The sequence below is a fragment of the Oncorhynchus mykiss genome, chromosome 23 (genome assembly GCF_057628025.1).
Source record: "Oncorhynchus mykiss isolate SJ-2025 chromosome 23, ASM5762802v1, whole genome shotgun sequence".
Lineage (NCBI taxonomy): Eukaryota > Metazoa > Chordata > Actinopteri > Salmoniformes > Salmonidae > Oncorhynchus > Oncorhynchus mykiss.
Window position 1 is genome coordinate 11936789 of NC_143044.1, and position 14921 is coordinate 11951709.

At 40.2% G+C, this 14921-nt stretch overlaps 1 protein-coding gene across 7 annotated transcripts in view; it reads left to right on the forward strand.

Moving 5' to 3' along the window:
* Nucleotides 1-14921, forward strand: part of LOC110502446 (potassium voltage-gated channel subfamily KQT member 5) — a 141383-nt gene that overhangs the window by 92367 nt on the left and 34095 nt on the right. For 4 of the 7 annotated variants that reach the window (XM_036960014.2, XM_036960019.2, XM_036960020.2 and 1 more), the window contains exon 2: nucleotides 8827-8917. In XM_036960014.2, the coding sequence (XP_036815909.1) occupies nucleotides 8827-8917 (91 nt within the window). Of the gene's footprint in view, nucleotides 1-8826; nucleotides 8924-14921 lie in introns of all 7 variants that reach the window. The other 3 variants (XM_036960013.2, XM_036960018.2, XM_036960015.2) reach the window with 1 other exon arrangement.

Consider the following 14921-nt stretch of genomic DNA (forward strand, 5'->3'; position numbering starts at 1 on the left):
TGGGGGGTGAATAGTTATGCACTCTCAAGTTTTCAGTTTTTTTGTCTTTTATCTTGTTTGTTTCACAAAAAAAAATATTTTGCATCTTCAAAGTGTTGTGTGCATGTTGTGTTAATCAAATTATTCAAATTATTCAAACCCCCCCAAAAATCTATTTTAATTCCAGGTTGTAAGGCAACAAAATAGGAAAAATGCCAGGGGAGGTGAATACTTTCGCAAACCACTGTATGTGTGCCATTCAGAGGGTGAATGGGCAAGACAAAAGATTTAAGTGTCAATGAATGTGGTTTGTTAGTAGGTGCCAGGCGCACCGGTTTGTGTCAAGAACTGCAAGGCTGCTGGGTGGTAAACACTCAACAGTTTCCCATTTGTATCAAGAATGGTTCACCACCAAATGGACATCCAGGCAACTTGACACATCTGTGGGAAGCATTGGAGTCAACATGGGCCAGCATCCCTGTGGACAGCTTTTGACACCTTATAGTCCTTACCCCGATGAATTAAGGCTGTTCTGAGGGCAAACGGGGGTGCAACTCAATATTAGGAAGGTGTTCCTAATGTTTTGTACACTCAGTGTATCTATGTTTTACAGTAGTGAAACAGTATTGTGTAATATATTACAGCATCTCTGCTGTGAAGCAAAATTACATTGTTTTACATATTAGCACAATCTTTTTTAATACCACACAAATTACCGAAATTACAGGCTAAGAATGGACAGAGAAATAGGCCAATGTGCTCATCTTATCATATTTCTCCAATTCCAAACCAGTGTGTCTCGTTTGCAATGAAATTTTCCCTGTTTGCAAATAATTACATCTGAGACGTCATTAGGAATCTGAACATGGTACTTTCAAAAGTTAGAACAATTTAAGCTTTAACTAGTGTCTACTCTTCTTCCGTGGCTTAACCCAACGAGAAGGTCACATGTGTTTCCCTGAAAGCTGTCTGGGTTTAAACATCTTCTATTGTACAGACAGTGAATAGCTTAATCAATTGATAGTGACACAATTCAATTACTTCCCAAGCAAATTCAATTTTTTTTGCTATAGCAGATTGTAGCTCAGCCTCAATGTCAAAGAAACGAAACAATGATATCCCCATATGCATCGGAGTCATGTCTTCCCGGGTATTTTAGAGCTTGTTTCTATCATAAAGCACTGCGGACCAAAGCACTGTTATAGATCACTTCATATAATAGGATCTTAAACTAACAAGGGGTAGGCCTGTGCCTGTGGCACACCACAATTCGGGTCTTGGTTTTAACTTAAGAACCCTTCACTGACACAGAGGTAGGCTGTTTACAGAGTGAGTGGAGGAATTGACTGACAAATCTATGGGTATAGCAGCCTCTAGCTTAATTTTGTCTGTCAAACAGGTAGGCCTACCTGTTTATTTTTTAAATAGGGAGAAATAGGATCCAACACAAAGCCATATTGTTCTAAGTCAAGTCTAATTAAAATGAAGACGTTTGAAATGAATTATGCCTGCTCGAATTTGCCTACTTTCAGCACCATGAGCTGTCCATTTTCGATTGATTACACCACAGATGCTGCTTCCAGTTTCAGCACCACAATGTAAGTTACTCGAATCTGGTTAATTGTGAAGTCAATAACTCTAATAAATACATAATGGTTAAATGTTTTTTTATTTTGATAAAATCAATTATAGTGGTAGCAAGCTATCAAAGTTGACCTTCTCAAACTGAACAGAACAGAGGCTAGTCCGCGCACAAGATTGTTTTGGACTAGGCCTAATCACAAAAAAAATATGGAAGAAGACATTTTTTTTACCTAGGCAAGTAAGTTAAGAACAAATTCTTGTTTTCAATGACGGCCTAGGAACAGTGGGTTAACTGCCTGTTCAGGGGCAGAACGACAGATTTGTACCTTGTCAGCTCGGGGCTTTGAACTTGAAACCTTCCGGTTACTAGTCCAAAGCTCTAACCCCGGCCTACTCTGCTCTTGCTGAAGAAAAAAAAAAGTGTGCTGCCTAACCACTCTACCCTACTGCTTCCTTAACTGCCACAGAAGGCCTACACAGCACAGCCTCTGGTTAGGCAGCACACTTTTTTTTTTTTTCAGCAAGAGCAGAGCAGGCCGGGGCTCAGGGCTGGAATATCCATTGCGGTGTGTACTGCAGCATAGCTGCTGGGATGGTGTAAATAAAACTATCTTACAAATGTAACTTTGCTCTGTGCTTCTCCCAGCATGCACTTTGTAGCCTATAGCCCAGGGGTGTCAACCTCAATCCACAGAGGGCCGATTGTCTGCAAGTTTTTGTATTTTTCCTCCTTTCAATTAAGACCTAGACCACCAGGTGAGGGGAGCTCCTTACTAATTAGTAACCGTAATTCATCGTTCAAGTTCAAGGGTGGAGTTCGAAAACCCGCAGACACTCGGCCCTCCGTGGATTGAGTTTGACACGTGCTATAGCCTATAGGCTATGGATAATTTGATTGAGACCACAATAAATATCCTATAGGCGTACTTCATATTGCGCGCCCAGCGGAGAATCAGATGAGGGGCGGCATCGGGTACACATCGATATATAGCCTAATAAGCAACTCATTCTAAAACGCTGAGAAATCTGAAAATGTCATCAATTACAAATTACATAACCCTCCCTTGGACTAAACTGAAAAAAGACTAAACCCTCCCATTGACTGAAATGTAAAAAACATGACCCTCCCCCATTTTCCTCCAGGTAACCAATCTGTACATTTCCATCCGTTCCTAATAAAACATCACTATAGCCTACATAATAGCACATATTATTTGACCGAACTCACAACATTTTCCTTTCTTTCCGCCAAATGTTTGCATACTACTAGTAGTGAAAGTGAACAGGTTTACAAATATTGTTGTAGCACTGTATTGAACAGTTTTGTTTAAATTAAACAACTGGTTAGTGGGGAGAGGGTATACGGACACTCTTGGCCTGCAACACGATGCCATATGTCGCTCAGCTGAGAGCCGCGTGAATCAAATCCCACGAGGTTGATGAGGACACTGTGTCCCGGTGTTGTTGCAGTTGATGCTCTCCCCATTGACTAATAGACTATATCACGGTGACATCTAGATGGCTACCGATGTGAGTTATTTCTTGTGTAGGCTGCCACCCTACTTGAAATATAATCATCGGAGGGAGAAAAAAAATTGGCCACGTTACTAGCTACCGCCGGCGACACTGTGATAGATGCACCTTAGGTCGACAGGCAACTCGATACAACACTGGTGCACTGTTCATTCTCATCAGCTTTAGTGGCTCGCAAGTACGGCCCACAACATGGTTTACCTTTATGTGTAATGCAGCCCGTCAATCCCCATTTAAGAAACGCTGCACCGGTTATATATTGGTCATATCTTTTGAACTGCTACAAACAAGCCATTTATCTGTAGTAATGGTGAAACCTGTCTGTCAATTATTATCTGGGTGATGTTTTTCTAGGTCGCACGGTAATATACTTACGAGCAATTTAGAGCAGCTGAAATGGCTGGTGTCAACTTGAGCTAAATAGCTAGCTAGGTTAGCAAAGAAAACATGCAGTAACTCAACGTTGGCTAGTAATAAAGAGACTTATAAACAAGCCAAGGTACCTACCCAGCAGCTGCTGAAAATATTATTCCACTTCACCGCAGCTTCAAGAAGACATTTACTAAAATAGTCTGAGTTTCATGTGTCTCACCTGACAGCATGAGGTTGGTGTCTGAAACTGATCATTTTATTCTACAGTAGGCATAAGCTATTACTGTAAAGAAATACAGTATGATAGAGTAATTTTTACAGGAGGCTTCTAAATACAGTTAATAACAATATTTTTCTGAATTTTGCCCATAATGCATTAATGCTGTAAAACACATTTACGGTGTTTTACTGTGCATTCTACAGTGTTTTACTGTTGAAATTACAATAAGGTCTTAGTGTTGCAATTTCACACTCTCTTGTCCTCCGTATCCTTTTAGTTTTCTCTCTTTTGTTTGTATTTTTAGCACTTGCCTTATTCTCCCCTCCCTCCCACTTTCTTTCTGATTGAAGGGGAATGCATGGCTGGCATAGAAAGAAAGGAGGAAATAGATAATGATACCAGGCAGTATGGTGTGGAAAACACTGACCTCTCACGTAGCTGAACCGTCACACACACTCACACTCACACACACACACACACACACACACACACTCACACACACTCACACAGGATATTAATATTATACGTTATACACACATTCTCTTTCATTCACGCACGTACGCACGCACACACACACACACATACACACACACACACACACACACACACACACACACACAGCTGTATTTCTGCTCCTTGACTCTAAATCTTCGCCCAGTTGGATGAGTCCGCTTAAGGGAGATTCACGGCCCAGATGAAACAGGATGGTAAAATGTGTTTTGTGTGTGTGTCAGTCCATTCTATAATGTTGCTTGTGGCATGGCAAGGCATGGTTAGCTAGAAACTGCACTATTTGCCTTCTCCACTTTCACCCTGACCAAAAGCCGTCTCCCCAGCCACATCCCCCTATGTCAGGGAAACAGAGTGGCACTCCAACAGAACACACTCCTAGGGCGTTTACACTCTCACGTTGGCTGTTCCATTTCATTAAGAGGGCATTAGGTTGGGGGGCGTTTTGGCTGTATATGGTTTTGTCTCTGCTCTTCCATGCACTCATCATTACCAGAGGAGAGAGTGAGGCACTTCACCTCTCCGTCTCTGGCTCTGTCTGTCTGTCTGCCTGTCTCTTTGTGTCTGTTTCTGTCTCTCTGCCTCTGTTTTTCTGTCTCTCTCTCTCTCTCTGCGTGTCTGTCTCTGTCGCTCTGTTTTTTTTGTGTGTCTCTGACAGTTGCAGGGATATACAATTTACATACACCATATCAGCCACAAGCAAGTTAGACACAACACGTTACAAAAGCCATCCAATACACGTAATCCAAAAGCCTGTTACTGTCCAATCATGGCAGTGCTTTATCCACCTTGGATTGGTTGTTTATTGATCTCTCTATCCAGGGAGTGAGTGATGGATTGGTCCAGTCATCGATGAAGTCATTAGTCACAGAGGTGTCATACTGTCAAGTTATCGAAGTGTAATGACGCATGGTGGGTTGTGGTGGTGACGCCTGCACAGTTCATGACACACGAAGTCCCTCCCCATGTCAAGACACACATTGTTATTTCACAATAGAGAGGGGTTCTGTCCCAATGGTGCTGACACATGACAACCCATTGTTGATTCCAAATGATGTCCGATTGATCCTGTGAAATGTATCATTTATCTGTATTATTGTATAAGATCAAGCCTATAAAAAGTTTGAAACTTTCTTCATCCACAGCACACACACCCACACACACACTCTCTCTCTCTCTCTCTCTCTCTGAGCAGCAGCAGCTGGGAGCGGATCTGGTGTCCGTGCATGGCCTGTCTGACAGTAAAGGCCTATTAGTGTCTGCTACTCTATCAAAACCAGATGTTCCTGGGCCGTTAGGTCCAAGCCATGCCCTAACTCACCTCCCCCTCCAGGTATAACTCAGCCTGGAGTGGACCACCGACAGCCCTTTACTCACCCTAATATTTCACATTAATCCCATGGAAAATAAATGATGTTCTGAATCACCATCTAAGAGGAAGGGGGGAGTTCAGCTCCAGGCGAGGGGAGAGAGGGGACTAAGCGGGAAGGGGGATGAGGGGTGAGAGACGCAACATAAAGGTAAATACATAGTGAATTTCTCTCCAAGCCACTTATTAGCATCATCCTCCAGTAGTATCCCTGCATTTTCCCTCGTTTTACCGTCATACCACACAGATAAAAACAGTCAGACACACACGCACAGAGAAACAGACACACCAATGAATACGTTAAGCCCCAGAGCTATGTGGAGATTAGATAAGATTTAAGAATACAGAGTGAGTCACACACACACACACACACACACACACACACACACACACACACACACACAGCAGAGGGTGAGACGAGCAAGTCATCAGACTAAGAGAATAACAACATGCATCTTGTTCACTCTTGACAAGATGAAAAATGGCCTTTTTACTGCAAATGAAAAATCCCGTACCAGCCACAGAGTGGATTTACTTAGAGAGAAAGAGATATGGAAGAGGGGTAAAAACACAGAAATAAAGATGGAGATGAGCAGGAGAGGAAGAGAGAGGAAAAACATTTTTGACACAGATGAATCATCTCACACTTTGAGTCTATGTCAACTGCTAGTTCAGCTGGATAAACATCTACAGGTGCAGGATCTTAATTTCACCTATATTGTCACAGCAAAAATAATCCTGCATCAACAGGATTGTAACATTTAGTCCACAATGCTGCTTTGTCAGTAGTTAGGTTATTAGCTGGGGCTAAAGTAGGCTACATGAAAAGTGCAATAATGTTGTTGACATAACCGTGTGTTAGTATGGGTTTTCAGTGAATTTATGTAAATCATGGAGCTCATCTACGTAAGGAAAATTCTCAGCAACAAAAGAGTGGTCAAATTAAGATCCTACATCTGGAATTGGCCAGCAGTTTCCTTCCACTCTGTAAGATTCAGCTGCTTTCTACAGCTCCGTCTCTGTATCTGTTTCTGTCCCCACAGGTGTTCAACTCATTACTTTAGCATTCTAGATCCTCATAACCTAGGGTACCCCAACTGGTGGCCTGTGGGTCGAATTTGGCCCGTGGGTAGTTTTATTTGGGCCCCTAAATTTTCTGAGCCAAAAAAATAATTTTATAATTGTGTGGAATTTTTTATTGTTGGACATAAAAGACTGTAAAAACACCAGGAAATCAGCTAAAGTTATTTTAATTTGAGAAATCTGTTCCCAAGTATTCCTACCCATAATAGAGAGAGACACGTGATCGTAAACAAATGTAAGTAAGGTTTGAAATGATTATGTTTTGGTCAAACATTATATCTGTTTGGGCTTCTTGCGGTCAATTTGCAGTCTACAAATTATTTGTAATTATGTTCCGGTCCCCCGACCATCCGCTCCAGAAAAAATCGCCCCACGACTGAATCTAGTTGATGATCCCCTAATAGTGCAAGGCATGGGTTTAAGGAAACAGTGAAAACAGGGATAGTTTTCTGTATCTGCAGTTTCATCCTCATTACAGTAATAAAGACGTTTTTTTTCTGACAGCGTGACCTGACCTTGATATATACAGCACATATGTGTGTACTACATACAGTTGAAGTCAAGTTTACATACACTTAGGTTGGAGTCATTAAAACTCATTTTTCAACCACTCCACATATTTCTTGTTAGCAAACTATATTTTTGGCAAGTCTTTTAGGACATCTACTTTGTGCATGACACAAGTAATCTTTCCAACAATTGTTTACAAACAGATTATTTCACTTATAATTAAATGTATCACAATTCCAGTGGATCAGAAGTTTACATACACTAAGTTGACTGTGCCTTTTAAACAGCTTGGAAAATTCCAGAAAATGATGTCATGGCTTTAGAAGCTTCTGATAGGCTAATTGACATCATTTGAGTCAGGTTTACCTGTGAATGTATTTCAAGGCCTATCTTCAGAATCAGTGCCTCTTTGCTTGACATCTTGGGAAAATCCAAATAAATCAGCCAAGACCTCAGAAAAAATGTGTAGACCTCCACAAGTCTGGTTCATCCTTGGGAGCAATTTCCAAACGCCTGAAGTTACCATGTTCATCTGTACAAACAATAGTACGCAAGTATAACACAATGGGACAACGCAGCCGTCATACCGCTCAGGAAGGAGACAAGTTCTATCTCCTAAAGCTGAATGTACTTTGGTGCGAAAAGTGCAAATCAATCCCAGAACAACAGCAAAAGATATTGTGAAGATGCTGGAGGAAACAGGTACAAAAGTATCTGTTTCCACAGTAAAACGAGTCCTATATCGACATAACCTGAAAAAACGCTCAGCGAGGAAGAAACCACTGCTCCAAAACCTCCATAAAAAAGCCAGACTACGGTTTGCAACTGCACATGGGGACAAAGATCATACTTTTTGGAGAAATGTCCTCTGGTCTGATGAAACAAAAATAGAACTGTTTGGCCATAATGACCATCGTTATGTATGGAGGGAAAAGGGGGACGCTTGCAAGCTGAAGAACACCATCCCAACCGCTAATCACAGGGGTGGCAGCATCATGTTGTGGGGGTGCTTTGCCCCAGGAGGGACTGGTGCACTTCACAAAATAGATGGCTTCACGAGGAAGGAAAATGATGTGGATATATTTAAGCAACATCTCAAGACATCAGTCAGGAAGTTAAAGCTTGGTTGCAAATGGGTCTTCCAAACGAACAATGAAACCAAGCATACTTCCAAAGTTGTGGCAAAATGGCTTAAGTACAACAAAGTCAAGGTATTGGAGTGGCCATCACAAAGCCCTGACCTCAATCCCATAGAAAATTTGTGGGCAGAACTGAAAAAGCATGTGCGAGCAAAGAGGCCTAGAAACCTGATTCAGTTACACCAGCTCTGTCAGGAGGAATGGGCCAAAATTCACTCAACTTATTGTGGGAAGCTTGTGGAAGGCTACCCGAAACGTTTGACCCAAGTTTTAAACAATTTTATAAATAATTATTTCTACTATTATTCTGACATTTCACATTCTTAAAATAAAGTGGTGATCCTAACTGACCTAAGACAGGGAATTCATACTAAGATTAAATGTCAGGAATTGTGAAAAACTGAGTTTAAATGTATTTGGCTAAGGTGTATGTAAACCTCCGACTTAAACTGTATATATTTGTGTGTATTATCTGTAGGTGTTATATTTATTATCTAATGTAGAGTTTGCGTGATTCTCTCACCCAGGTTCATCTTGGTGTTTGGCTGTCTGGTCCTGTCAGTGTTCTCCACAATCCCTGCCCATCAAGACCTGTCCAACCATTGTCTGCTCATCCTGGTGAGTGTAAGGATATACTGCCACTTGCCTTACTGTCCTTGTGTGTTCATGTGGATGTCTGTCTGTTTCTCAGTGGATCAGATCTGTAGGATAATAAACACTATTCTATGCGGAACTCTGTTTTCAATACAACACTTATTGAATCAGTGTCAGAGTCCAGCAGAGTTCCCAAGCAGCATAAGTGCCTTATGTCTTATGCCACTACATTTTCCCTCAAGGCTGCTGGATGTATAAGTAAGAAGTACAGTTGAAGTCGAAGTTTACATACACTTAGGTTGGAGTCATTAAAACTCATTTTTCAACCACTCCACAAATTTCTTGTTAACAAACTATAGCTTTGGCAAGTCGGTTAGGACATCTACTTTGTCCATGACACAAGTCATTTTTTCAACAATTGTTTACAGACAGATTATTTCACTTATAATTCACTGTATCACAATTCCAGTGGGTCAGAAGTTTACATACACTAAGTTGACTGTGCCTTTAAACAACTTGGAAAATTCCAGAAAATGATGTCATGGCATTAGAAGCTTCTGATAGGCTAACTGACATCATTTGAGTCAATTGGAGGTGTACCTGTGGATGTATTTCAAGGCCTACCTTCAAACTCAGTGCCTCTTTGCTTGACATCATGGGAAAATCAAAAGAAATCAGCCAAGACCTCAGAAATATGATTCTAGGCCTCCACAAGTCTGGTTCATCTTTGGGAGCAATTTCCAAATGCCTGAAGGTACCACGTTCATCTGTACAAACAATAGTACGCGAGTATAAACACAATGGGACCACGCAGCTGTCATACCGCTCAGGAAGGAGACAAGTTCTGTATCCTAGAGATTAACGTACTTTGGTACGAAAAGTGCAAATCAATCCCAGAACTACAGCCAAAATACCCTGTGAAGATGCTGGAGGAAACAGGTACAAAAGTATCTATATCCACAGTAAAACGAGTCCTATATCGATATAACTTGAAAGGCTGCTCAGCAAGGAAGAAGCCACTGCTCCAAAACCGCCATTAAAAAGCCAGGAATTGTGAAAAACTGGTTTTTAAATATATTTAGATAAGGTGTATGTATTCTTCCGACTTCAACTGTAAGTAAGCCTTGTCCTAGCCAAATTGGCCCATAGGGGCAGGACTCTATCTCCTGTGTCAGAGTGAGGCTTGATGTAGAAGTACATCCCCTGGACATGACGCTAGGACATATACAGTACATATACACACAGCATATTTTAGTGTCAACTGTTCCCGTGTCTATACTGGTCCACACCTTTCAGTGTTAAATTAACACACTGCTTGATGTAAAGCCTAATTTGCATATTTCCCAGTATGCCTTGCCTTTGGAGTGAATTGTTACGACCCATGACTGTATTTTTTAGTGTCAGAGACATGGTTGTTGCATTCATTTATTTTCAGTTCTGTGGCCTTCACTAAGTGAGAACTAAGTGAATAAATGTTTTCACTAAAATTAAATTAAGACAATATGTATTTCATAATGCTTTATTTTGAGGGCCTTGTTTTACCCTAATATATTGGCCTGAAACTCATGGTTTATGGGCCACATCAGGCCTGCAAGTCACATTATGCTGGCTCGCAAATGTATGTGTAATTCCTATTGGAATCCAGCCAAAGTGGGAATATCCAACATTTAGATTGTTCATTCACCCACAACCTGCATTCAGAATGACTCCCAGGGTTGAGAAGACTAAGGTATGAGAATACCTAAAGCATCTAAACTCAGTGCTGTATAGTACTTAAGTTAAAATTTTATTTTACTTCATTCACTACATTCCTAAAGAAAATAATGTACTTTTTTCTCCATAATTTTTTTCTGACACCCAAAAGTACTCATTACATTTGGAATGCATAGCAGGACAGGAAAATGGTCAAAGGAACACACTTACCAAGAGAACATCCCTGGTCATCCCTACTGCCTCTGATCTGGAGGACTCACTGAACACAAATGCTTTGTTAGTACATTTTGTGTTGGAGTGTTATATTTTTGCAATTTCATTTACTTTTCATACTTAAGTATATTTAAAACCAAATACTTTTAGACATTTACTCAAGTAGTATTTTACTGGGTGACTTTTACTTAAGTAATTTTCTATTAAGGTAGCTTAACTTTTACTCAAGTACAACAATTGGGTACTTTATCCACCACTGTATAAACTGAAACAACCATTTCAGTAATAAGTTAAACTAACAGATTGGCTTAGTTTAGAATAATGTATGCTATTTATTTTTGGGTAGCATAAGATTAATTGATCAATGTACACGCAAAATAATAGACATTGAAACAAACTATTCAAAAACTCTACCTGGACTAGAGCATGCTGGGAAATATGATCATGATGTGTGTGGTTTTGGTTTAACTGGTTATTAACACAAACACTGGGGTTCTTTTACACCAATAAGTGTTAATGTCACACCTGAATCAACACAAAAAATGCTAACGCTAGGTTACCCTGATCAATTTGCTGTGCATATATTTAAATGTGTGCATTTTCAGAAATTCAAGGGTAGCTGACGTGTGTGCTGAGTGCTTGTGAAGATCCGTATCATGTTTTATCATACACCGCAATTAGAGCATCCCTACTGTCGGCTACATTTGGCACTGATGGATTGCAATCATATGAATTACTCGGTCTGCCTCTAACTGCATCCCATAAGAACCAACAAAGCACATGCTGCGCAAAGTGTATGTATGTGTGCATGCGTGTGTGAACTGTACATGTGTGTGTTGCAATGAAACAATGTAGACTCATGACTCTGCATACTAATCTTCCTGATTGCTTTCTTGTTATTTCGCAGGACCACAGAAATTAAAACTCAACAATTATGGACATTCCATTTAATCTACTGCAGCTATACCGTATCAAGTTAGCAATCAGTGATGCTACAGATGTCGGATCTTAACTAGATCACTATTTTGTTGCAGATCATTTTCCTGTTGCCTCAGGAAATTCAAATGAGCCTCGTGATTCCTTGAAAATTAGCAGTGCTCGTTTTCTCCATTGGGATCAAGCCTGCTATCAAACTAATATTCTCTCTTGCTCATACGGTATACAGTAGGCCTAGGTCCTATTACTGCAACATTCAAATGTACAAAAATGTATCTGAAATGCAACCATACACATCCATAACCATCATTTTATCTAGCTTAATAACACAAGATAGATATTGGTCTCTACTCCACTAGGCTATGACATACAAGTGTGAAGTGTTTCGAAATAACTGTCAAATTTGTGTTCAATCGTAGCCTGGGGTGATCTAGTGGTTAGGGCCCTTCTGGCACAAATAACTCAATCCCCCGATCAACTTGATTTAGTTGCACATTTCAAACATGTGACTCGTTTCAGGAAACTAGGCATGTGTCGCAAGTCACGACTTCACAGGAGAGGCATTTTTTCTTCTTCATCAAAATGCGTTGTTTGGCAGAAATGCCTTCTGGAACATTTGAACTTTCATGTGCCTTAATAACAAACTTTTTGTTAATACAAATAAAGCTGTTAAATGACGAGCCTATAAAAAAACAGGAACCTTCCCGCTAGCCATGATTGGCTGAGATAATGAATGGGCTGGAGATGCCGAAGGGTGAGTTTCAGATTGGTCTGCCGTGTACAGTGATTGCTCAACTAAACGTTTTGAGATTATGCTGCGGGACTTAGAGGTAATTTGTGGTTTAGTACGGTACCCTGTGTCACTACTTCATTGCTCCAGACCACCACAAAGGGGAGTTAAAGCACTGATTATGCTTTTGGGTTCCAAGGCGCTAATGTGTCTCTAAATTATAATGAATGGGCGACATAAACCAAATTGAAACTGATAACTGATAACATAAAGCTGAGTGACTCAGTCATATAGCCTCGGCACCTACATAAAGCTGAGTGACTCAGTCATATAGCCTCGGCACCTACATAAAGCTTAGTGACTCAGTCATATAGCCTCGGCACCTACATAAAGCTGAGTGACTCAGTCATATAGCCTTGGCACCTACATAAAGCTGAGTGACTCAGTCATATAGCCTCGGCACCTACATAAAGCTTAGTGACTCACTAATTCATGGCTTTGGATCAAAATAAATAAGTACCAACATTCTTTCTGACAGTCTTTTAATAAGTACATGTTTTGGTTATCCTGACCTGGACACCATGTATAGTCTCTAAAAGGAAAAATATTACCACTGTTTCTTGCACATGTCATTTTCAATATGGATCCATAACGAATTAATGTGGGAATAAAGATCACTGAATGACAGAAATATTGTAGGCTAATGAAGTTAAACAAATAGTTGTTTAATGGAAAAAGTAATGGAAGAGGCAAGTGGAAAAGGGAAAAGACTGCACTGCTCTGAGACAAGCATGGGGACTGGTCTTGATAAATCAATGAGATTTTTATTTTCACTGAATCTCCGTTTGGCTATTGGTTAGCCTACAATTAGGGTGTGGAAACTGTCACATTGTACAGCGCCATATTTTCCTAACGGAAACACTGAGGGTTTCGTTTCTCATTTTTCTTGGAATAGAAACACCATAATATTAATCAAATTAATTAAGCTACATTTAAAATCAATCCAATATACTATGTTCTTACAAAAATGTTTTTAATTCTCTAGGTACAGCTAATATTACAAAAAGTCAAATGCTTCTCAAAGATGCCCTCTGGAGGTCAAACTAGCACTAACTAGCATTAATGGCAACAATGTCTGACAATTAAATAACGTGCCATAGAATTCTGCGGTAGCCCCCAAGGTGTGCTGCAGTATGATGCAACTTTTACAGGAAGAACCACTGTAGCATCTTCTGTCTATAAAATGAGCTGCTCGTTATGTGTAGATAATCCTTTTATGTGTAGATAATCCTACAGAATTTTTAAAAAGTTTTTTCTTTAGCCAAGGAGAACTGCAAATGTGTTGCTAATGCTCCCAATAACATTGCTGCCCTGAATTTATCAAGCGCTATCGACAAAGGTCAGTGGGAAAACGTTGTGATGAACTACTTTCAGGAGGACAATTGTACCATGCTGACTCTCTCTGACTCTGAAAATTAACCAGACAATGAGGAAATCCCTGATTTAGGTTTTAAAAATGTTGTAAATGAAAAAGACATTGTAGAGTCTTCTCATGACAGTGATAGGGAAGAAACAGCGATCCACAGTGTTATTGTCACGGAAGAAGTTCACCGAGTTTTGAAATCAGTAGAATGTACGGTAGAAGCAAAGTATGATAAGGAGATGAAAAGAGAACACAGAAGGCTGTTATATGAAACACCTGTCTCCGGATTACATCTTCAAACTAAGGGCAACCATAGCATCCGTGACAGAAAGGGAGAAAGATTTGATGATTCTTATGGCATTGCTCACGGTCAGTGTAAACCAGAGTGACTTGACACAACGGGCCAAGCAAGCTGTACAAACAAAACGGAAACCACATAGGACGTCTTATTTAATGAAAAGGGTTGCAGTCTGCCATGAAGCATTCATCCAGGTAAACAGGTAAGAGTCTAGCTACAGTTTCAGATATTATACGTTTCTAATTTTGTCTGAATTTTTTTTCATTGCAATTTAGAGCTTATTGTTACCTAGCTAGCTGGCATTAGGTGGCTGGCTCGCTAGTTAACATTAAGTGTATGATCTGTGTATTAATATTATCTCAGAAATCCATTTTCATTGCTAGTTATAGCCTAATGTTAGCATTGAACCTATTTGGTTAACTTTAACTAGCTATGACAATCGGTTTGTATTGCTAGTACTCTAAAGATTGGGTTTATGGTTAATTGTTTAGCTAGCTGCACCAAAGTCAATGGCAGGACAGAAACAGGCTCTCTGAATATAGATTCCCTTGTTCATGCTTGGTTCGGATGGACCAGATCATCACTGGGGGCGGGTTCCCAGTCATCAGCACTATCTGCAGTGCCTCTATGGACACGTTTGCTCAGCCACTTTACCCCTGATTGTGTGCATATAACTACCTCATCACAAGTATCACTTATATTGTTGTTGTACATA